The sequence below is a fragment of the Saccoglossus kowalevskii genome, chromosome 16 (assembly GCF_978046115.1).
Source record: "Saccoglossus kowalevskii chromosome 16, keSacKowa6.1, whole genome shotgun sequence".
Taxonomy (NCBI): Eukaryota; Metazoa; Hemichordata; class Enteropneusta; family Harrimaniidae; genus Saccoglossus; species Saccoglossus kowalevskii.
The window spans coordinates 10682794-10707323 of NC_140656.1; the positions used below are offsets into that span (position 1 = coordinate 10682794).

At 35.2% G+C, this 24530-nt stretch overlaps 2 protein-coding genes across 2 annotated transcripts in view; both read right to left on the reverse strand.

Annotated features, from left to right (window-relative positions):
• Window positions 1–13: 13 nt before the first annotated feature.
• LOC102800655 (uncharacterized) lies at window positions 14–16700 on the reverse strand. Its single transcript, XM_085491016.1, has 11 exons — window positions 16522–16700; window positions 12463–12990; window positions 10928–11905; window positions 10116–10248; window positions 9556–9717; window positions 8892–9010; window positions 8148–8203; window positions 7341–7458; window positions 5630–5864; window positions 1984–2116; window positions 14–1221 (listed from the first exon to the last, which is right to left on the reverse strand). The coding sequence occupies exons 2-11, from the start codon at window positions 12980–12982 to the stop codon at window positions 1108–1110; spliced, it is 2568 nt and encodes an 855-aa protein (XP_085347142.1). The 5' UTR covers window positions 12983–12990; window positions 16522–16700; the 3' UTR covers window positions 14–1107.
• Window positions 16701–22733: 6033 nt separating this feature from the next.
• LOC100367462 (citron Rho-interacting kinase-like) overlaps window positions 22734–24530 on the reverse strand; it is a 40542-nt gene continuing 38745 nt past the window's right edge. Inside the window, exon 34 of the mRNA XM_085491019.1 lies at window positions 22734–24342. Within this exon, the coding sequence (XP_085347145.1) occupies window positions 24204–24342 (139 nt within the window). The 3' untranslated portion in view covers window positions 22734–24203. The remainder of the gene's footprint in view (window positions 24343–24530) is intronic.

The following is a 24530-nucleotide window of genomic DNA, read 5'->3' on the forward strand; positions in this document are numbered from 1 at the left end:
CAAACACCCAAGATTCACTAATTTTTTTTTTTTTTTTATTACAAGAAAGTTACACGACAAGAGTTCTGCAATACAGACAATTTAACCCCTCATTAATTTTGTTCATACATTCATGATTGACATTTTGGGTACAAACTTACTTTTACAACGGTTCTGAGAATTATTCAGACAGTCTGTGCAAGATGGCTCGCAATTTAGCAAATCACTGGGGGTTTTTGCTTTGTTTCAGACTTAGTTGCACCTCTTGACAAGATGGCGTGCTGTGTGAGATTTACTTTTTCCCCCAAGTTGATCAACATGATGATTTGCTATTTTAGTGTACCGGTACATATTCAACAACTTCTTGTTTATCTATTTTGTATGTTCAAAAATTATCAAAATAACATGTTAATATATTCTAATGAACACGCATCCTTTTGAAAAACTGTGCTTTACCTCATCGAGTATAAAATAGAATGATTTAAACTGAGCGTGTCAATGAGATGGCACCATCAAGTCCAGATTAGAAAAAACTGAAGTGTTTGACAAAGTTGCAAACCATCTTACTAAGTAACTGTTCGAATAATTCTCAGAATGGTTGTAACACCAAGGGCGCCATTTCAAAATAATTTGATCACGGATGATATCAATCAGATGTGAGTTGCAGTCGCCCTCAGTGTTGGGGCGTTATGATATGATGGTCTGGAAGAAACAACACTTAAAAAATATCACATTGATTTTTCACCAGCAAAAAATAAAAATATTTATTTGTGAGAAAGTTGAAATAAAGATTGTCGCAACATACAAAGATTATCTTTATTCATAACTTGAGATCAAAACTCAGTGATCCAAATTAGTTTTGACAACTGTCTGCATGTGCACATCAAACAATATGCTCTGTGCGTAGTAAAACATGTTAAGTTTAAAATAAGTGAATTAAGTTGCAATAATTAGATTTGGTACACGTCTTTTTCAGTAGCATATATGTCAATTTATTATCTTTATCAACCTGCATAGCCTAGTCAACAGAAAATTGAGATCTTCAGAAAAAAAGTTTGGCTTAAAGTGGAATATCAATTTCTCCACTTGAAGGATATACATGAACTGAAAAGCTTCTAATAGAAAATATTACTTAGAAAAGAAATTGATCTCAACTGGTTTAACCACCCAATCTCCATAACCATGCTTATTCAACTGGTGAAAAAAATCTGATTTACTTGACTGATAGAACTTGCACAGTGCCTGTAAAGTAAAAGAAAATCACATAAACAAATAAAACATGACAGCTCAGAGACATGGAAGTAATTCATTGTGAATGACATAGTTAAATTCCTCTCAACTATTTAGTTTCTTTTGCATTTGAAATCAAATGATAGTACAAGAATAAATAGCAATAACTTTCATTAAAATGATTTACTGCCAGTAACTATTAACCCTGCATATAATAAGAGTTTGAATTGCACATGCATCTTTAAACCAAATACGTACAAGACACTAGTCGGCCATCTTGATTCTCATCTTGAGAATAAAATGCTGCCCATAGCCCAATATGAATCATACCAAATCTGATTTCAATTACCTATGTTATCTCTGAGTTAAACAGTTGAAGACTGACTGACACATAAGGATTAAGTGATTTTTATGACACAAATGGTTGCCAGACATCCCCTAAAAAACATGTAACATTATATTACATGGTGTATTGTTTTGTTCCAAGTGTGATAGAAATTTGTTGATGCATGTTGAAAAATTACTGAACAGATCACAAATTAATAGTTGTGTACTTTGTCTAGACAGAGACTAAGGCCAAAATAAAAATCTGTTTCTGGTCTAAAATTTCTTTAAAAAGAATGAAGCAGTGATGCAAACGTCCAGAGTTGGTCTGCTCATGTGTGGAAAAGATATTAGGCCATCCAGGCACATTCTCCCTTTTTTCTGAGGACACACACCAACCAGAAATGGATCTAATTTGTTGGGCTAAAGAGAATGAGAATTTTGTCTTACCTTCGCCTGTTGGTATGTACTTGCATGCAATAAATCATGTCGATTTGCTTTGGTGCAAAGCTCCAAAAATCGACTATAGAAAGCTAATTTACATAATCTACTAGCTCCGCTGGCACCAGCTCTGAATGGAGAACTGAAATAAAAGAAACAAAGTCAATTATCTTGCAGTACATTATACAGAGACTTATAAAACAGTTTGGTACTATTAATACCAATAATCAGTGCAGTATAGGTATTTCTCTATATTCGGTCACAATTTTCATTGTCCTGCAAAAATTGGTTTCTCACAAAATTAACCCTTATCTGGTCAAGTCAATGCAAGGGTGTTAGACAAAAGTGTTGAATCAGTGGTACATTCTGCCTTGAAAGATTTAAATCTTTTAATATTTTTATTAAAAATCATTATTATACATCTGTCACCGTAACGCCATACGTTACAGCGTGCCGTAATTTTGCGGTATTTTACGGGGTATTTTCATCCTACCATATTAGGAAATGCTAATTCAAAATATAGAATGATTACGCGCGTAAGCGTCTTCTAATAATAACAAGCAGCCTGTCGGCTGAGATAGCTCCGCTGTTAGCAATGCACATGGCAATTAAAGAACAGAAGATATCATTAGAAAATGAACAAATCTGAGAGAGGTCCACATGTAGTACCTATATGTATAATATATCAAAGCAATTGGACTTGCGGTTTTCAACAAGAAGTCGAAAATATCACTTTTTACCAAAAATGACAAAAATATTCATCAAAATTAGAGAATTAAAGATATGATCATGAAATGAACAAATCTGAGAGAGGTCCACATGTAGTACCTATATATATAATATCAAAGCAATTAAACTTGCGGTTTTCAACAAGAAGTCGAAAATATCACTTTTTACCAAAAATGACAAAAATATTCACCAAAATTAAAGAATTAAAGATATCATTACAAAATAAACAAATCTGAGAGAGGTCCACATGTAGTACCTATATATATAATATCAAAGCAATTAAACTTGCGGTTTTCAACAAGAAGTCGAAAATATCACTTTTTACCAAAAATTACAAAAATATTCACCAAAATTAGAGAATTAAAGATATCATTACAGAATGAACAAATCTGAGAGAGGTCTACCCAAGGTACATATACACCAAGTATCAAAGCATTCAGGCTTGTAGTTTTCAAGAAGAAGTCGAAAAAGTAAAACATTGACACGGACGACGACTGACAATCACTCATATGATAAGCTTCGCTCGACAAAGTCGACAGCGGAGCTAAAAACAAACATGGCTGCCACAAGGGTTTGACCGGACTCCTGGGTCCATACAAAGAAGTTCGCTGATTTCGGCATTCCCATGATGTATCCTTTATGTGTTCACTACGAGCTGATCCAGACATCAAAGGATTTGAAGTGCCAAATCAAGGGGAGATTAAAGGAGTAGCATATGCAGACGATCTAACTTGCTTTGTTAGGAACCTGCCATCTGCCCAAAGGTTATTTGAAAAATTAAAGCATTTTAAAATTATTTCAGGATTGGGGGTTAATAAAGAAAAAAGTGAGGCTTTGTGGTTGGGTAGATGGCGAAACAGAAAAGACAAACCACTTCAGGTAAAATGGCCAACTGTACCAATAAAAGTTGTTGGGATCTATATCGCTTATAACCAGAAGCTGGCAGACAAAATGAATATGGCAGCCCCCTTGGAGTCTCTTAATAGGTCTTTAAATTTCTGGAAAATGAGAAATTTGACCCTACTAGGTAAAGTTCAAATAATTAAAGCTTTGGGAATTTCTAGAGTTTTGTATGTGATGAACCTCTCTGAACCTCAGATGGATGTTTTGAAAAAGATAAACAGTTTGATTTTTAAATTTATTTGGAATGGCCCTGACCGGATGCCTCGAAAAACAGCTGTTGGGGTATTGACAAAGGTGGTTTAAATATACCTGATATTTTTGCCATATATAAATCCCAGAGAATAAATTGGATGCGCCGTTATTGTGACAAGAATGTGCAACACCCTTGGAAATGGTTTTTTGCAAAACAAGATAGACAAATTTGGCAAGATTGAGGATTTACTGGATAGCAATTTCGATACAATGAAAATGGCAATAAAACTTAATAATTTCCATGCTAGTCTATTAAAGTCCTGGCAATCAGTAAAAGATCACGTCCCTGAAAATTATATTCTTAATCAGATAGTATGGAATAACAAGCACATATTAATTGCTGGGAATAGTTTTTATTTTCAGGAGTTCTCTGAAATTGGCATTAAATATGTTGGTCATCTCTTTAAAAACAATGGTAGACTTTTAGAGTGGAGAGAGGGAGTCTTGAGCAAATTGCCTGAACACTTGTTTTTGAAATGGTATGGGATAATCTCAGCTCTTCCAAATGAGCTGAGAAAAGGTGTGGATTTGTCAAAATTTGATATAACAAACCAAGGGAAACAGATGATAGGGGTGAAATTCACAGACTGTCATATCCATATAAAACAATGTACTGCAAAGCAGGTCACTCCGGGTATTATTGCTCAGGGCTTCATCCCTCCTAAATCAGAAAGTATTTTGGCTGATTGTTTAAAAGAGACAATATATGAATGGGAATATATATATTGTTTGCCATTTAAATTAACAATAGATACAAAATTAAGAGAGTTCCAGTGGAAGGTTAATCATAACCTTCTCACTACAAACATAAGATTACACAAAATTAGACCTGAAATTTGTGAAACCAAGCTATGTACATTTTGCAAGGGGGAGGATGAAACATTAATACATCTCATGGTTGATTGCCCATTGGTAATTATTTTTTGGACAAAATTCTCAGAAAATTGGGGCAGGAAGGTTGGGCTAAGAAGCTCCCTTAACGCAATGTCAATACTGTTGGGAAACCCGCTGATCCCAATATTGCTAAATTTTTTTAATATTAATAGCAAAGAGGTATATTTACATATGCAATGTAGATATCAAAATAGAATTCCCTATTTTAGATCTTTTGAACCATTTGTACACAATATACAAAAAATAGAATATATAATAGCAAACAAAAAAGGGAAACTTGAACAGCACCTTAAAAAATGGGGCAAGTTCCTTGCAGTATTGGCAAAGTAATAAGACCACAATTGTATCAATAACATTTTAATGTCTGACATAGTGTATGAACAGTTACTTTTCTAAGATGTAATTTTTCCATGAAACAATGTATGTGCTACATGTAAGTTGTTGTACTATTGTACTAAGACTCAATAAAAGTTTATAAAATATAAAAAAATGATGTATCCTTGGAAGGAAAAGATGTATAATAATAAGGTTATTACCAAGATACCTCAAAGTATGCATTCAGACAGTACGCTGTCGCATCGTCCTCCGCTGCGCATCGGTCGATACCGCTGTACTGTCTTTGTGCATACTTTGAGGTATCTTCGTAATAACTTTATAATATCAATGTGGTCAATGTATACATGTATGTACCCAGCACTCATGAGGCAATATGTTTTAGGTATTATTAAAATGCAATACATATAAGGCATATAAAAGTGTCCAACCCATGCATGCCTGAGTTCACATTCTGAAATGGTAGAAATGCTTGATTGTTGTGTATTCTTTCAACTCTACTTTATTAGTTTTCCTGAGATAAAGATGAAGTGCAGAATATTACCTATTGGTACATTTCCCAGTTTTGCAGTCGATAACCTCGTATTTACTGTCTCCTAGTGACCAATTCAGACTGACAGTTGTATCCATGTCGGTATTAGCGGTGGAAAGAGGCATAGCGTGACTGGTTCGTCCAAGTAGTGGATGATGTAATTTAAACCCTGGTAACCGTGCCGATATAGAATCATCCAACCTACAACACATGGCTCTTGCCATGTGACTATGCTCATACTGGTTACCTGGAAAAACATTTATTTTCTTGTTATCAGAATAGATGCTTACATAGTACTATTGTGCTGAGGTGTTTGAACACATTACTAGTGTGCTGAGGTGTTTGAACACATTACTAGTGTGCTGAGGTGTTTGAACACATTACTAGTGTGCTGAGGTGTTTGAACACATTACTAGTGTGCTGAGGTGTTTGAACACATTACTAGTGTGCTGAAGTGTTTGAACACATTACTAGTGTGCTGAGGTGTTTGAACACATTACTAGTGTGCTGAGGTGTTTGAACACATTACTAGTGTGCTGAGGTGTTTAAACACATTACTAGTGTGCTGAGGTGTCCACATACATAGTACCAGTGTGCTGAGGTGACCCAACACACATTACTAGTGTGCTGAAGTGTTCACAAACAATATTATTGTGCTGAGGTGTTCAAACACATTACTAGTGTGCTGAGGTGTCCAAACACACATTACTAATGTGCTGAGGTGTCCTCATACATAGTACTAGTGTGCTGAGGTGTCCACATACACATTACTAGTGTGCTGAGGTGTCCACATACATAGTACTAGTGTGCTGAGGTCTCCACATACACATTACTAGTGTGCTGAGGTGTCCACATACACATTACTAGTGTGCTGAGGTGTCCACATACATAGTACTTGTGTGCTGAGGTCTCCACATACACATTACTTGTGTGCTGAGGTGTCCCCATACACATTACTTGTGTGCTGAGGTGTCCACATACATAGTACTAGTGTGCTGAGGTGTTCGAACACATTACTAGTGTGCTGAGGTGTTCGAACACATTACTAGTGTGCTGAGGTCTCCACATACACATTACTAGTGTGCTGAGGTCTCCACATACACATTACTAGTGTGCTGAGGTGTCCACATACACATTACTAGTGTGCTGAGGTGTCCACATACACATTACTAGTGTGCTGAGGTGTCCACATACACATTACTAGTGTGCCGAGGCGTCCTCATACACATTACTAGTGTGCTGAGGTGTCCCCATACACATTACTAGTGTGCTGAGGTGTCCCCATACACATTACTAGTGTGCTGAGGTGTCCACATACACATTACTAGTGTGCTGAGGTGTCCACATACACATTACTAGTGTGCTGAGGTGTCCACATATATAGTACTAGTGTGCTGAGGTGTCCACATACATAGTACTAGTGTGCTGAGGTGTCCACATATATAGTACTAGTGTGCTGAGGTGTCCAGACACATACATGTATTACTAGTGGATGTATCTTGTATATTAATGTGCCTCAAAATAGCACAGCTATTATACCTTATTAAATGATATTGAATATGCATGTTTAGTAAAATAATATATTTTCTAGATAATATTAATATATAATATATACTGCCCCCTTCAATATAAGCTAATCTACTGGCTCCCTTAAAACAATGTAATTCAGTCAGACTGTCCCAGCACTATTTTATGTTGGTAAAACCGATACTCCTTAACTCACCTAATGTAATAGATGTCAAGTAAATAGGTTCTAAGAAGTAGCTGAGAAGAGATCCTTGCAATCCTAGTAGATTCCACATTAATAATTTATCACTGCATGACATGTTATACATCACTCCCTGCAAGTTGACATAATTAATCAGTTATTATTATCGCAGTAATTAATTTTCACTTGAAATCTATTTTCAAATTTAAAGTTATCGCAAAGTGACAGTACAATTCCCCTATAAATTGCATGTGACTTGTTATTGAAATAGGCAAGCTTCACTACTGTAAAGGACAACATTCCTTCAGTGTGATGTAGTCAACCGTGCAATATTTGATGACATATTTGTACGTGTTTGAAAAGTTGAAAGGCTAATGATTTCCTTGCCCCAAAACAAATATAAAATCTTTCCACGACTTGTGTGCCAACAATAATTTGTTTTCTCATGGTTAGAATAATATTTGATTACTGCAATATTTGTCCAAGTATTGTTACAGGTATAACAGCCACCCAAGAGGGGATGGGTACTCATGAACACAGACTCTTGTATCACTTGTGTGTATATACCGGGTATATGACAGACTATGGTGGTCACAACAACATTGTGTGACACTTAACTTGGTGAAATATTTGGGGGGAAAAAAGATTCCTTAAAGCGAGGAATCATCACCTACGCATGCGTCAGATGGCCATAGCGTTTCATTGTTTACAAACAAGTGTCCACCCATGATCCTTTGCGTTTTTAGCGCGTGTTATTATTGTCGCTTGGGACTCAATCCCCGCATGTGTGCTGGTGACGACCCTTTCGCTTCAAATACTTACACTTTGGGTTATAGACTCCCATGTTTGTAATTTGTTGAGAGAAGATAACATTTGACCTTATGAGGAAAAAAAAAAAAAGATTATTAGATATTATGTTAAATTCCCCACCCATGTTTAAAAACTTATCGTCATTTGCATCTATAGATACTGTTCATGTAAGACTGGGTTTATAGTTTGGTTTGAGTGACATATGAATAACATAAAAGTCACATTCACCACTTTACTTCAACCCTGCACTGTTCAGTTCACCATAAATTGTTAAAGAAATTGTTGTATAAAAAAACCTAGATAATACAGGAAATTGAAAGTTTGATGTGTATCTTGACTTTATCAAACACAAAAGCCATCAGTGATGGCAGCACCCCCCCCCCCACCACCACCATCTTTATTATTGGTTTGAGCAGTGATATCCATGCATTGTTAAGGTCACATGACCATATAAATATGTTGATCAAACCTAATGTCTTCAATATCAGACTGTATTAATGTCTATCTGCAATAGTGCTCCTAATATGACTTCGTACAGTAACCACTATATCCCCCACCAGCACTATGTGCCAAGAATTAAGTGACACCTCCTTGTCCTAAAAAAGGTCCCTACATACTGGTAAGTGCATACAAGCTCTGACTTTCAATCACTCTTAATACTGATACTGTAAAAAAATACTGTTGTACCATTTTAGAGCAGTATGATGTAAACTTGCATATTTTGACTGATAGAGGTTGAATGTCATTCTCACTTACCGTCATTGGATATAACAGTTAGATGTCCTTGCTGATTACCCAAGTTAATACTGGGATAGTGAGTACCACTCATCATAAACTCCAATTCTAGATCACTAATAGGCTCACTGCAAGCATCACTGAAATACAGACAGCATGAGATAACTTATATAAAAGTAAAAACTCTAAGAACTGTTTATAAACTGACAACCTAGTCCCCTTGGTGGTGTAGCAGGTTTAATGGCAATGGCAGAGCTGAAATAGAATTCTGGCCTTCTCTCCTTGCTATGAAAATTCAGCCACTCTTGTTGTATCTTGCACCATACATACTAGGTAGACATAAAAACTAACTTAATACTGAGTATCCTCAGGTGCAATCATCCAAGTCCAAATCCAAACAAAGAACGAAAACTCACAGAAAACTGTTTTGGCATAGTGGGTGTGACACCTTTGAGCAGTGTAACAAAACTACCCCTACATGTGCAACATATATAAATCTGGTTGCTCAGAATTACTTCAGAGTTGAGTTTGCGCTGTTTTGTTTCACTTTAGATGTTTTCACTGGCTCTTCGAGCAACGTTCCATAGCAGCTTGCGCAGAGCACTTACAAATACGTAGTAGAGTGGTGTGCGTCTTATCAATATAGAACGTTCTGTGACATAACTCTGCCCCCAAGAATACTTACATTGATATAAACCTTGCAGCATCACCACATGGTGCTGTGTTGAGATAAAGATGAAAGCTGACTGACTTCTTAATACTTAGTAACCGACTTCCAGAAATGCATTCAAATATACTCTCAGATAAGTTACCATCGTAGAATAATTTCAACTCTCTGTACAGAAATCTGTGAGAATAAGTAATCATGAGCTCATCATGAGTTTGTTGCTATGACAATACTTAGTACCAAAGAGCTTAGAGTCATATGTGTTTGACAGTACCAGTAGATGTATCAACTGGTGCATAGCAGTAGTGGATGCTGTATTAATAGATATAATACCAGTATATATAAAATTCCAGGACTTTTTTTTATTATTTTCAGAAGTTTTCTGGGACTACTTCATCACAACTTTGGTAATTTTCTGGAGAGATTCAACAACTTTGCGACACTTTTCACACTGATCATCCAAATATCTGCAACTGTAATGGCACTTTATGCTGATTTTTCAGGACACCTTTGAAATTCCAAGACTTTCCAGGGTACACTGGGGCCATACAAACTCTGTAATTATTTGGTAATCTCACCTCTGAAATGATCTTCTTGCCACTGCTACACCATGGCAATTTACCAATGATCTGCCTTCATTGACAATAGCTCTACCATCAATACTGCCACAACCGGTCCCAAGACAGATGACTTGACCACTTCCATTCCCACCTGTCAATGGACCATGTATAAAGTCAGTAGTTTAGAACTGTGAGCGAGAGTAACAATACTGGAATGGCTATGGCCTGCCACAACTACTGGGGTTGAAGTAAATGTAAAAGGAGCCCCTGATGCTCCTAGCTTAAATTTTAGCTGGAAAAAATATGGTGCTAAAAGGGTTACAACTTTGAATTAATGAACAAAGGGGAAAATACATTAAAAACAAGCAGCCTGTCAGCTGAGATAGCTCCGCTGTTAGCAATGCACATTGCAATTAAAGAACAGAAGATATCATTAGAAAATGAACAATATGTATAGTATCAAAGCAACAGGACTTGCTGTTTTCAACAAGAATTCAAAAATATCACTTTTCACCAAAAATAATCACCAAAATAATAATTATAGATATTGAAGATATCACAAAATTAACAAATCTGAAAGAGGTCCACATGTAGTACCTATATATGTAATATAAAAGCAATCAGGCTTGCGGTTTTCAACAAGAAGTGAGAAATATCACTTTTTACCAAAAATTTAAAAAAATATTTACCAAAATTAGAGAATTAAAGATATCATCATGAAATGAACAAATCCGAGAGATCCTCCCTGTGCTTTATGTTGCAGCCCTTAATTAATGTAAATAGTGGAAATTACAGACACATATTTTGTATACATATGAAACTCTACAAACCTTTTTTCATTACGATTGCTGCTAAGCTGTTTCTTTTAAGAACATCCTGGCTTCCTGGAAAAGGTGTGCCCACCATAGGAAAATTACTGACACATTTTGCTATATCATCAGCCAGAGTAGGGCCTCTCCAATTAGGAACTACTGGTAGATTTTCTACTCTGTGTACATCATGATGTTTTGGGCCTTGAAGCTCAGGTACTGTCACATTGCTCCATGTAGAAGAAAGGTATACATTCATATTAGGATTATTTGATTCAGGATGATCACTTCGTCCACTGTGATTGTCTTTACCAGGTTGAAGTTCAGTCGAGTAATCATCCAATGTATACTGCTGACCTAATAAATGTCCTCTTCCGATTCCCAGCGGTTTATGGAGATTTTTCACACCCACCATCATTTTTTGATGGGTCTCTAAAGGTGGACTAGGGACATGTGAGACACTGGGCTGAACAGACTTCCATGAAGACACCGGTTGTGAGTATGCAGGCTGTGGTTGGTATGCTCCCGGTGGTGGTTGTGTCACCTTACTCACAGCTGCTGCAGTATGTGTTTGTTTCTTCTGAGGCTGTGGTTGATATGCTCCTGAAGGTGGTTGCGTCGACTTACTCACAGCAGAATGTGTTTGTTTAGTCTGAGCAGCAGCCACATGCAAACCCGGAATAACTTTGAGTTTGTCATCTTCCAAACCTTTCTCGGGGAAAAATTTCTTATTGATCTGTGAATATGCTGTTGGTAATGGAGCATTCAGCTGGAAGTGTCCACCTTTTCCAGTTGGTTGAATTTTGTTGGGATCTTTTTCCTCAGGAGGTATATATCTGTGTGGATCACTGTCTGGTAATGTGATAACACGGCCCATTGAATCATAGATGACATTGCCCCTTTTTTGGCTTTCAACCACATCCTCATCAACACCGAGCAATGTAGTCAGAGCAATCTTAGCTGCTAATGTTTTGGCCTCTTTCTTAGTTCTTCCAACTCCTGAAGTGGAACAAAAAAAAAAAAAATGAAGAACACAATATAGTTTGACAGATGCAGATGAGAAGCAGATCTATATGATGAACTGAATAGACCTAAGTGTAGACAAATATATCAGCACCATAACATTTATTTTGAAGTGAACAGATCTTTAGCATTCTCCCAAGGCTTCTTAAGCATCAATCATGCTAACCAGCTGCTAATATTACTGATGCTTTGTTTACAAGTCCCAGTTTGTCTGGCACAAACTTAAAACGATACAATTATGAATCCATCATGGATTAAAAAGGTTATACATGTATTTAATAATTGCATAATAATAATTAAGAGTTTGTATAGCGCCTAATATCCATCACGATGATGCTAATGAAGCTGTCAGTTCACAGAAATGCTCTCTGAAACATATAAGTTTTGAGTTTAGATTTGAAAATGTTTAAAATGGCTGCAGAACGAATGGTTGTGCAAATTAATTAGTGTATTAGTATCAAAACTAACTATGACAGACAGATGTTAAAAATCAACAATGGAAGTGGTGAGATAAACAGGCATAAATAATGTACCTTGTTTATGTATGAAACCATCCGTGGTGCATGTGAAAGCAAACTTAGGCACAATAACTGAGCAGTCCAGGACTGGACTTTCCTCGTACTTCAGTTTTATTCTACGCATCTGAGCAAACTCGTTCAATGCAGCGCAGGCATTCTTGGCACCAGATAAGAATTTCTGAATCAACTCAGGTGGTACTTTCTTGGGACAGGCCATCTCTTCCTGTGCACGCATCTGTAGCTGTGTTACAGGTACCAGTGTAGTACCGGTCACTGGTGGAGCTGACAGAGAATTGTAGGTTACCTGTGCTGTACTATGCCCAGGACCTACAGCTGAGGCATAGCTGATTGTTGCAGGGGCTTCAGAGACGACAGGTGGTTCTTCTTGTTGTTGAATACCTGCTATTAGGCGACTAGGCATTTGCTGTCCCTGTAACACCTGTGGCATGCTGCGAGGAAGACGGAGACTGCCAGTTCCTGTTGACTGTTGCTGACTGATCTGATAGAACGCATCACGTGTCAAAGAATTAGCCATTGCAGAAGCTAAAAGAATAAGACAAAATTCAATCAATCAAAAGAGCAAGTCAAAAAATGAGAAGCTACATGCACATTGTAACAAAAATGAGGAAAGATCACATAAAACCATATCTGAGAAAAATGCATTTAACAACCTTTCTGAACATCATAACTAAATTATTGAAGGGATCAACTAATGCGGATCCGATTGGCACCAAGAATCTGTGATCAGAGCAACATTTGCCAAACAAGGATATTGTTTACCGGTACATAACACTACATACTTGTGTGTGGCAGGCTAACTGACTGGTAACTGACCAATTACTATATATTTGTCACTCCCTCTTTTTTAAAATGATAAATATACATTGTAATGTCATTATGTGGAATGTAAACAGACATACCATATTTGTTATATTACTTGCATATCTCCAATAGAAATGCACAAGAAAAGGAAATACTTATTTTGTTGATAGAAACATCTGATATTTACATATCGTATGTTCTACTAATACAAAGTTCTCTCTGGAATACTAACATGGTGGTACCAGTGACCACCACAGTGATATGTTCTACCACCAGTCATTATCCAGACTACCACAGTGCCATTGCTGAATTTTTAAATCAAATTGATAAGCTGCTGAAAAATTAAAACTTGCGTGTAGTTGAAGCAAAAGTTAATAATTTTGTGTATTGACAATTGAGAACAATATTAATCACAATTTTTGTTCGAAATAATTATGCAAATAATATGCAAATTAGTATGTTAACTTTTACCACAACAGTGTTCTCGACAAATCCTGAACAGGCCACACCTCCAACTGTGCCGTGCGTTCAGACTAACCGTTAATTATTCATAAATGGAGTAAATTTGTGTAGTTTTCTTGATTTATTCTGCAGATACAAGGTAAAATATAGGTAAGACTTTGGCGAAATTTAAAAGAGCAACTAATATACTTCAACCTGGTATTTTTATAGATTTTATTTTTCATTCTGTTCGTTTGTTTTTTCCCAGTTTAAAAAATATGCGCTCGATGTAGCCTTCATCCCTTGTCTATTTCTTACACAAGATACCAGCCGATACCCCCCCCCTCCCCGCCAGCTCATAGGGAGTGCGTACAGTTGATTATACCGGTAGTTCCTGGGCTCCCTGCAAGTACAGTAACAAAACCAGAGACCCTCGATTGCAAATCAGCTTTATTTTGTGTTTCAAAATATAGGCACCAGCCAATATAACAGTTATAGTACAGAATGCATTTAGACCACAAGAATTTTGGCCAGCAAGGTTAGCATAAATACCTCTGAAATATATTATTATAAAAAATGGCAAAATTATTAAAAAATCACAGCCTCTTTATATGTGTTTTGTGGATTTGGCAAAAGCTTTTGATACAATTTGGAGGAATGGACTGTTTTACAAATTGTACAAAAATGGGGGTGAGTGACAAGTTCATCAAAGTCATCAACAGTATGTATAAGGAGTTAAAATCATGTGTTAGATTGGAAGATGGGTACACTAATTATTTTGAAAGTAAGTTAGGCACTCGCCAAGGGTGTCCACTATCACCAACCTTATTCAACATATTTGTGAATGATTTACCAAGTGTTCTAATGAGAGATACAGCTGATTGCCCAATTTTGGGTAAGAAACTAATTCCATGCCTTATGTATGCTGATGATATAGTCATCCTATCAAAGACTAAATCTGGACTACAAAATTCTCTTTTTAAATTACAAAACTATTGTAAAAGCTGGAAATTAAATGTTAGTGTAAAGAAAACAAAAATTCTGATTATGAACAAAAAAATTGATAATTCAGAGAGTTTCTATATTGATAATAAAAAGATACAGATTGACAATCAATTACCATATTTAGGAATCAATTTTAACTCAAATAGTAACTTCAAAACCTGCATTAAATCATTGACTCTGAAAGCACAAAAAAGCTACTTTTCAATTAGACAACAATTCAATATTTATGCCAATACCCAAATTAACACACTATGTTATTTATTTGACAGCATGGTAAAACCAGTTTGTATATACGGGAGTGAAATTTGGGGTGCCTATACCATCAACAATTTCGAACACAAAGGGACACTCAAATAAATCACAAATGACAATTTGGAATATGAAAAACTACATTTAAAATTCTGCAAGAATACAATAGGAGTCCACAGGAGAAGCTCAAACATTGCATCACTGGGCGAATTAGGTCGATACCCCATACATTTGGAGGTAATTAACAATGTGTTCTCCTACTGGGCAAGGATAGCACATGGAAAGTCCCCGATTCTGACAAAGATAGCTTTACAAAATGAACTGGATCTACACGAACAAGGACAGAAATCATTTGTAACTTTTATAAAACACATGTTAGAAACACTTAAGTGTAACAAACTCTGGGAAGCTAATAATCTAAATTCTAAAAACATAAAAAGAATTATTCAAAATAAACTTAAAGATACATATAATAATGAATGGATGAAGCAACTCAATAAAGACAACAATCAAAATGTTGGCAACAAATTAAAGACATACTTACTGGTAAAGAAAAATTACAAATTTGAAAATTATCTAAAAATAATTTTGAATTATATAATAAGATCAGCAATTACAAAATTAAGAATTTCAAGCCATAACTTGCCAATTGAGAAAGGGCGGTACAATAATATCCATCAAAAACAAAGAATATGCAAATTGTGCGACTCATCTGAAGTGGGTGATGAAAAACACTATGTTATGAACTGTTCAAACTCAGATATTAAATCAAATAGAGAAATTTTTTTTTCACAATATTAGCTTTCCAGAATTTGAAAAACTAAATCAAGAATGTAAATTCATTTATTTGTTAAGTGCTTTGGATACTCATCTTATGAAATGTTTCGCCAAATATGTTAATTCTATTTTAAATGTAGTTAATAGTTGTATTTAGTGGCCATACTGCCGTATTGTACTATATCGGTGTTGTGTCAATAAATTATTAAAATTATTACTGTTTTGTTTACAAACTTTGTGTGTGTTTAATACTGTTATTTGTAAACAGTCATTTGTAAAAACAGACTGTAGAAATTTAAAAACTAAAACGTCATACATTTAGGTATACATTTGCACTTAGTATTGACTAAAACAATACATGGTACAATTAATTTGCGTTACAGTCTACTTAAATAAGTTCAACGTGTCACCGAGACATCTGGTTCTCGTCCGGTGACGCGGCACACAAGTGTCAACAAACATTCCATCCAAACACCGCAACAACCTTGATGTTCATCAAACCATGGATGTACTAACTTCTTAGTACATCCATGATCAAATCAAATTTGTCTTCTTTTTAAATCTACAAGTAGAGCCATTGTTAATCTTAAAATCAAACGAAAGATCATATATTCTGTAATGTCTCTACTGCGATCGCTGAAAGTTCACGGTCACTTTAGGTTCCCCCACGGTTACTAGTGGTTCCCCTTATGTGAAATAAGCTCGACTCAGACGACTGTGCTCAGACCTTTGGGGTCAACTGCAAGACCTGTGATTCCTCTAAACTTGCATTGCACTTACCGTGTACAAATGTCTTTTATGTCACAAAATCACGAATATACGAACACCAGAATAATTTAAGAATCTTCAAGAAACTCACTTAACATTCCAGTAAAGCGAAGCGAAAACGACGATTTCTTTTCTCGAAAGGATTTATACCGTGCTTGAACTGGCACTCGTTTTCTTTGTAACATCCGGTGTGGATGAAATTATCCTCGATCAAGTTACGAGCCGTTCATTTGTATTAAATTAAAACTCGTCGTAGTCTTATATTTTTGATAGAAAAGTACTAGTATATAATATTAAATGTTCTATATTACTGAAATAGCAAAAAATTAACATTAAAAATGTATCAAAGTTAGTGTAACGGACACTTTTGTTCGAGGAGAATAAACACGAGAGGGCGCTACTCTGCCAATGTAATATGTGAACTATTCTTCTCTCAAAAATATACTAAAAAGAAAATAAATGTGTTGCCTGAATAGCACAATTCTCCTTCGGGACTGCGGGACATCAATTATATATTTAACATGAGTAAAAAGGGAAATTTCAGTATTAGCGCAAACCCAGTCAATCAAAAAAGTACTCGGTGGGCAATCATCAGATTTCTTCACTTTTTCAGTGATTGTAGATGTGATATAAATGAACAGAATTCTTTTATAATTTTACGCATTCTAGAGATTTTACTGCCCGAATGTAACAACAAACACCTCAGTCTAGTAAAACACAAACTTAGACTTGTTCAACAAACCAGAAAATTTACACAATTTCGTTTTGATTTATATTTCTAGTGTTTTATCTTCCAATTTTTTATTTTTTTTTACAATACTGATTCGAAGTCTCAATAATTAATAAGTATATGCACGACTGAAAGGTGAATGTATTGGTCAAGTTTCGTCCAATAGTTGTAAATAATATCCTACATGTAAGACCCATGTTTCGCTGATTACAGATTTCTGATTTTCTGTAGTTAGCGAAACGAAACATTTACTGATTTTCGGCAAATGTTTTATGTAGTTATTATACACCACAGAAACTTCAAGGTGAATATACTTGTCAAGTTTCGACTGACAATGGGGGGGGGGCTACTTTCAGAGACGTGTAATACGGGTATATGCCGCCTGGGTGTCATTTCACGTTGTTTTTGTTTTGTTTTTTTTTAGAAGAGGGGAGTCATTTTTCAATGTTTTGATTTAGAAGCAGCGAATTCGTTAGAGAAAACTCAGACTAGTAATACAAATGTATTAATAGTCTGAGGACAAAATGACTCTACATGCCCATGTGAGAAAACACTTCAGGAGCGGATACAGGATTTTTTTTATGGGGGGGGGGTCCAAACTTTAAAATCGCCAGACAAAGTTAATGATTTGTTTATATTATACAAACAAAAATGGAATACATTTTCCAATGGGAGGGAGTCCGGACCCCGAGACCTCCCCTCGATCCGCCACTGCACTTGTGTTCAGATGTTGGTATATAAATCGGGAAAAAATGGTTTAGACGTGGGTATGGTTTACCAGAGGTGGACGGATGCACGCCCCTGCCCATTTAAGGTGGAAGTAGCCCCTCAGGTGTAGGACACTTCGCTGATTATATATTATCTGTAATTAGCGAAACGAACGATTTACTGAATAAAATGCCTTTATTTTACTGAAAGGTGAATATATTGGTCAAGTTGCGACCGACAGTTGCAAATATCGTACGTGTAGGACCCTTGTTTTTCTGATTACAGATTTGTTATTATCTGTAATTAGCGAAACGAACCATTTACTAATTAAATATTTTTATTTTCGGCAAATGATTTAAGGCGTTATATATACGACAGAAAAGTGAACATACTGGTCAAGTTGCGACCGACAGTTGCAAATATCGTACGTGTAAGACCCTTGTTTCGCTGATTACAGATTTTTGATTATCTGTAATTAGCGAAACGAACCATTTACTGGTTAAATATTATTTTCGGCAAATACTTTGTAAATACTGTGCGTATAAAACCCATTTTCACTGATTACAGTTTAATTTTCATTATGTGTGTTTCGTTTCGTTTCTTCGATTTCAATAAGCCTACTTCAAAAATGGTTAAATTCCCGATCTGATGTTATTTCCTCTAAACCATTCATTGGAATATACTACCGGTATATAATTGTCTGTTGAATCATAGATAAAAGAAACAACATTTCTAGCTCAATTCTGTGTCGATAAAATCTTAATATCTAAAAACAATACCCCGGTAAATTTAACACCAAATGACTAAAAAATACCAACACCAAGAGCTATGGACGCACAGTTTCAACATTTCATGATACAGTAAAACCGGGGAATATGGTTCATGTATTCATGTAGCTGTTATGGACAATTTATTAAGTCGTGGTGGAGAGATACTAGAATTTTAAAGATCAGTTCATTAATTATAAGAGGCGAGATGTCCTGGGTGAACAATAGCAGATTTGAATCAAGTGACGTACATGTAGCCATCTACTATTTCCCTGCATTACAACTACAAGCATTGTCGGACTACCCAGTTACAGCTGATTCACACACACACACACGGAAATACAGAATTATTAATTTAAATGCTGCTGTGAACATCCGGTGTGGATGAAATTATCCTCGATCAAGTTACGAGCCGTTCATTTGTATTAAATTAAAACTCGTCGTAGTCTTATATTTTTGATAGAAAAGTACTAGTATATAATATTAAATGTTCTATATTACTGAAATAGCAAAAAATTAACATTAAAAATGTATCAAAGTTAGTGTAACGGACACTTTTGTTCGAGGAGAATAAACACGAGAGGGCGCTACTCTGCCAATGTAATATGTGAACTATTCTTCTCTCAAAAATATACTAAAAAGAAAATAAATGTGTTGCCTGAATAGCACAATTCTCCTTCGGGACTGCGGGACATCAATTATATATTTAACATGAGTAAAAAGGGAAATTTCAGTATTAGCGCAAACCCAGTCAATCAAAAAAGTACTCGGTGGGCAATCATCAGATTTCTTCACTTTTTCAGTGATTGTAGATGTGATATAAATGAACAGAATTCTTTTATAATTTTACGCATTCTAGAGATTTTACTGCCCGAATGTAACAACAAACACCTCAGTCTAGTAAAACACAAACTTAGACTTGTTCAACAAACCAGAAAATTTACACAATTTCGTTTTGATTTATATTTCTAGTGTTTTATCTTCCAATTTTTTATTTTTTTTTACAATACTGATTCGAAGTCTCAATAATTAATAAGTATATGCACGACTGAAAGGTGAATGTATTGGTCAAGTTTCGTCCAATAGTTGTAAATAATATCCTACATGTAAGACCCATGTTTCGCTGATTACAGATTTCTGATTTTCTGTAGTTAGCGAAACGAAACATTTACTGATTTTCGGCAAATGTTTTATGTAGTTATTATACACCACAGAAACTTCAAGGTGAATATACTTGTCAAGTTTCGACTGACAATGGGGGGGGGGGGCTACTTTCAGAGACGTGTAATACGGGTATATGCCGCCTGGGTGTCATTTCACGTTGTTTTTGTTTTGTTTTTTTTTAGAAGAGGGGAGTCATTTTTCAATGTTTTGATTTAGAAGCAGCGAATTCGTTAGAGAAAACTCAGACTAGTAATACAAATGTATTAATAGTCTGAGGACAAAATGACTCTACATGCCCATGTGAGAAAACACTTCAGGAGCGGATACAGGATTTTTTTTATGGGGGGGGGGTCCAAACTTTAAAATCGCCAGACAAAGTTAATGATTTGTTTATATTATACAAACAAAAATGGAATACATTTTCCAATGGGAGGGAGTCCGGACCCCGAGACCTCCCCTCGATCCGCCACTGCACTTGTGTTCAGATGTTGGTATATAAATCGGGAAAAAATGGTTTAGACGTGGGTATGGTTTACCAGAGGTGGACGGATGCACGCCCCTGCCCATTTAAGGTGGAAGTAGCCCCTCAGGTGTAGGACACTTCGCTGATTATATATTATCTGTAATTAGCGAAACGAACGATTTACTGAATAAAATGCCTTTATTTTACTGAAAGGTGAATATATTGGTCAAGTTGCGACCGACAGTTGCAAATATCGTACGTGTAGGACCCTTGTTTTTCTGATTACAGATTTGTTATTATCTGTAATTAGCGAAACGAACCATTTACTAATTAAATATTTTTATTTTCGGCAAATGATTTAAGGCGTTATATATACGACAGAAAAGTGAACATACTGGTCAAGTTGCGACCGACAGTTGCAAATATCGTACGTGTAAGACCCTTGTTTCGCTGATTACAGATTTTTGATTATCTGTAATTAGCGAAACGAACCATTTACTGGTTAAATATTATTTTCGGCAAATACTTTGTAAATACTGTGCGTATAAAACCCATTTTCACTGATTACAGTTTAATTTTCATTATGTGTGTTTCGTTTCGTTTCTTCGATTTCAATAAGCCTACTTCAAAAATGGTTAAATTCCCGATCTGATGTTATTTCCTCTAAACCATTCATTGGAATATACTACCGGTATATAATTGTCTGTTGAATCATAGATAAAAGAAACAACATTTCTAGCTCAATTCTGTGTCGATAAAATCTTAATATCTAAAAACAATACCCCGGTAAATTTAACACCAAATGACTAAAAAATACCAACACCAAGAGCTATGGACGCACAGTTTCAACATTTCATGATACAGTAAAACCGGGGAATATGGTTCATGTATTCATGTAGCTGTTATGGACAATTTATTAAGTCGTGGTGGAGAGATACTAGAATTTTAAAGATCAGTTCATTAATTATAAGAGGCGAGATGTCCTGGGTGAACAATAGCAGATTTGAATCAAGTGACGTACATGTAGCCATCTACTATTTCCCTGCATTACAACTACAAGCATTGTCGGACTACCCAGTTACAGCTGATTCACACACACACACACGGAAATACAGAATTATTAATTTAAATGCTGCTGTGATGTTGAAATTCGTTTCTTTTTTTCACCTAGGTCCGATCAGTTCGTTTTTGTTCTCCATCTTATCAATACTAGGCACCTTCCCCGGGGATAAGAACTATTTCAATAACTATACACAAACTCAATGGTTTCAGTCTAATGTCGCCTACGAGCAGAGCGGTGACTAATGGCCACTATTATTTTTTAATGGCCAGAATATCAACCAGACTTTTTTAATGGTCAAAATATTGACCAGCATTTTCAAACTGGTAGTTATAATGACCACTATTTTTACACTGGTCAGAATATTAGTATTTTTTTATTTAATGATGGAGTGGGTGACAATCTATTTTTTTAATGGGTAGTATAATGATCATTTAATTTTTCATTACATAAATAAAATGGTAACTTTTTGTTTGTAATCTAATAACAGCATATATATCAAACAATGCCATCTACTCACCCATCACAGATATTGTCTAGGGCCATCTCACTGCCACAAACACTGTATAGAAGACAGTTTTCATGCACTCCTTAGAAGTTTTCTTGTTCAATATCACCAATGGCAGAACGAGTCGGAGCAAAACATATTGATCATCCAAGCACATCACAGATAACAAATATTTGATCTATTGTTTATTTATTGGATTACGAAACAATATTGATGTATACCATTCTTGGTAACGTGACCTTGACCGTATGTTTATTTCACACTTGGTCTTTTTTCTTTATATAGATTTTGTAATCACAACATTTTTTATTAGTAACAGCCATATTAGTAAAACAGTTTTGGGTCACACATATGTAGATTAGTAATTCGCACATATTTTAGTGTCCGGTACATCTGAACTCACAGTTCGCTATTTTAGATGTCAATTAGAGTACTTAAACTTACTGTAAAAAACTTTATTTTCACTGGAATTAATTTTCGCTGAAAAGACTTTTTAGGTGTTTTGTAAGGAATTTATTTTCACTGATGTAAAAGATAGGAAAAAATGTATATTCGTTGGATACCATAACAGCACTGGCAGCGAAGTAGTGTGGTAGATTGTCAAGGTGCAAGTCGTTAATCACACCACATAGCCATGGTGTTTATAGTATAACAGCCATACTTACGGTCAGTATCTTAAATATGACGCCCAGTCTTGTGAATTTTTTTCTGATCAGAGCAGCACTGCTACTTGCGTGATTAACTGTACTATAGTCTTTACAGAACATACTTCTGTCATTCTTTTTTTCAAAATTTGTTTAAATTCTTAAACATAAAAACAACACTTTCTATTTTCATAAACTCATTTTAATATATTTATTCAAACTACATAGCAGTAAATATAGTCATATACAGATGGGAATAAAAAAGAAAGACAAAAAGTAGACAGAAAAGATATGTATGCATTAAACACAGATATGAATTACAAATACAGAAGATATATCCATTTATTAACTACATTTATATACAGGTTAACATGCACATACAAATGAGTTGTCGTACATGTCCATGTACAAGGGAGCTGTACCTCATCCAATTGTTGCACTATGGATGACATTCATCTCACTGCACACAAAAACACTCTTGTATAATACAAGTCAAGTTCAAAATACTGTCATGAAGGGGGAATAAATCTCCCACATGTCCAGAAGTTCAGCTTAATTACTATTATGAATAAAGAAGTGTGTGATGTCACTTTGGGAAAAATTATTATAGGTAAAAAAAAAAAAAAAATTCCTTTCATGCACCATAAGCCTGTCTTGCACTAAAATGGAAATGTTTGCTACTATTGTTAACAGTTACGCTGCAAACAACACTGAAATAGGAACACATGTTGTACACAAATTATTGGTCAATTCAATTCAAGTCTAGTCTAGTGTAGTGTAAAAATCAATTGACTACACCAAGTGTATGGCAGAAGTGGCCTTTCACACCATGATTAATAATGGTAGTTATCATCTCCAAATATATACACACTCGTTTGATTTTCTTAATTAAGTGTAATTAAGTGATTAAACAAGCAAAATATTGTATATTTACTGATAAGAAAAGGTTTTGGCAGTGATAGCAGAAATATAAATATTTTTAGTATAGTCTTTTATATATAAAATTATTGAATTTAATTTATTGTCTACATACATAATATAATAACATAAAATCAGCTTTATTTTGTCTGTTAAAGGGCAGTGTCATTTTATGGAAACAGATTACGTATATAATAAAGGGTAAATAAAATGAAGGTCAAGCAACTTGGGTGTTATTATAGAGTGCAGAAAATATGGTAGCAATGAGTTGCGAACACCAATGCAATATAAGCAAACATTCTGGCAGTGTCAGAATAATATTACGAGTAGGAACTACATTACATTACATTATAGTTACTTTAGCAAAATGCATAAATTAGCAGTGCCTTAATTAGTTAATTAAGTTCTACCAATCACATTGTGAGAAAACATTCTTTGCTAAATGTTGAATTAGTGAAAATGCAGAGTAGCTTCCGTGTTTTGCATTACCAGTATATCTAGCAAACAACACAGAAGCGAATCATAGACTGTTTCTCAAAGCAGTATGGCCTGCCTTTTAGAATCTGAATATTACAATTTGCAAATTTAATTTGACAAAAATATGCAAAACGGCTGTAAGCTTAAAATTAATACACATTCAATTCCATGCTTATTTTCAGTTACTGGTTATATCAATGCCTTATTGCTCAAGTAAATCATCCTATGGCAGTGGTAATGGCTTATTGCATCGGTTTAAATTTGTGTAGATGAATCCATTTCATATTTTGGTTTCTTGGATACAGGATTATAATCTGATGGACTTCCTTTCAACCTCATCGACCTACGTACTGGACCCTGGTTGCAGTAAACTTCAGACAATGGTCGCTTGGAACTGTAAAGTTAAAAATAAATTACGCTTGATTTAAAAAATATGATATGATGATAATTGTAATTTATTTGTTTAAACATGGTCAAAAAAGTTGGATGCTTTCAAAATATTCAATATTGATGAAGTGTTATAAATGTACAGTATTTGCTCTATTAGAAGCGGCAATGAACTATGAATTACATTTGTTGTTT

Bases quoted from the DNA above. Each gene is read 5' to 3' on its own strand.
- LOC102800655 (XM_085491016.1), bottom strand. From the start codon at position 12,982: ATGGCTAATTCTTTGACACGTGATGCGTTCTATCAGATCAGTCAGCAA. The intron at 7,459-8,147 runs GTAAGTATTTGA...GTCAACTTGCAG, and splicing joins GGGAGTCTATAACCCAAAGT to GGAGTGATGTATAACATGTC. The intron at 2,117-5,629 runs GTAATATTCTGC...CTTTTATTTCAG, and splicing joins ACTGGGAAATGTACCAATAG to TTCTCCATTCAGAGCTGGTG.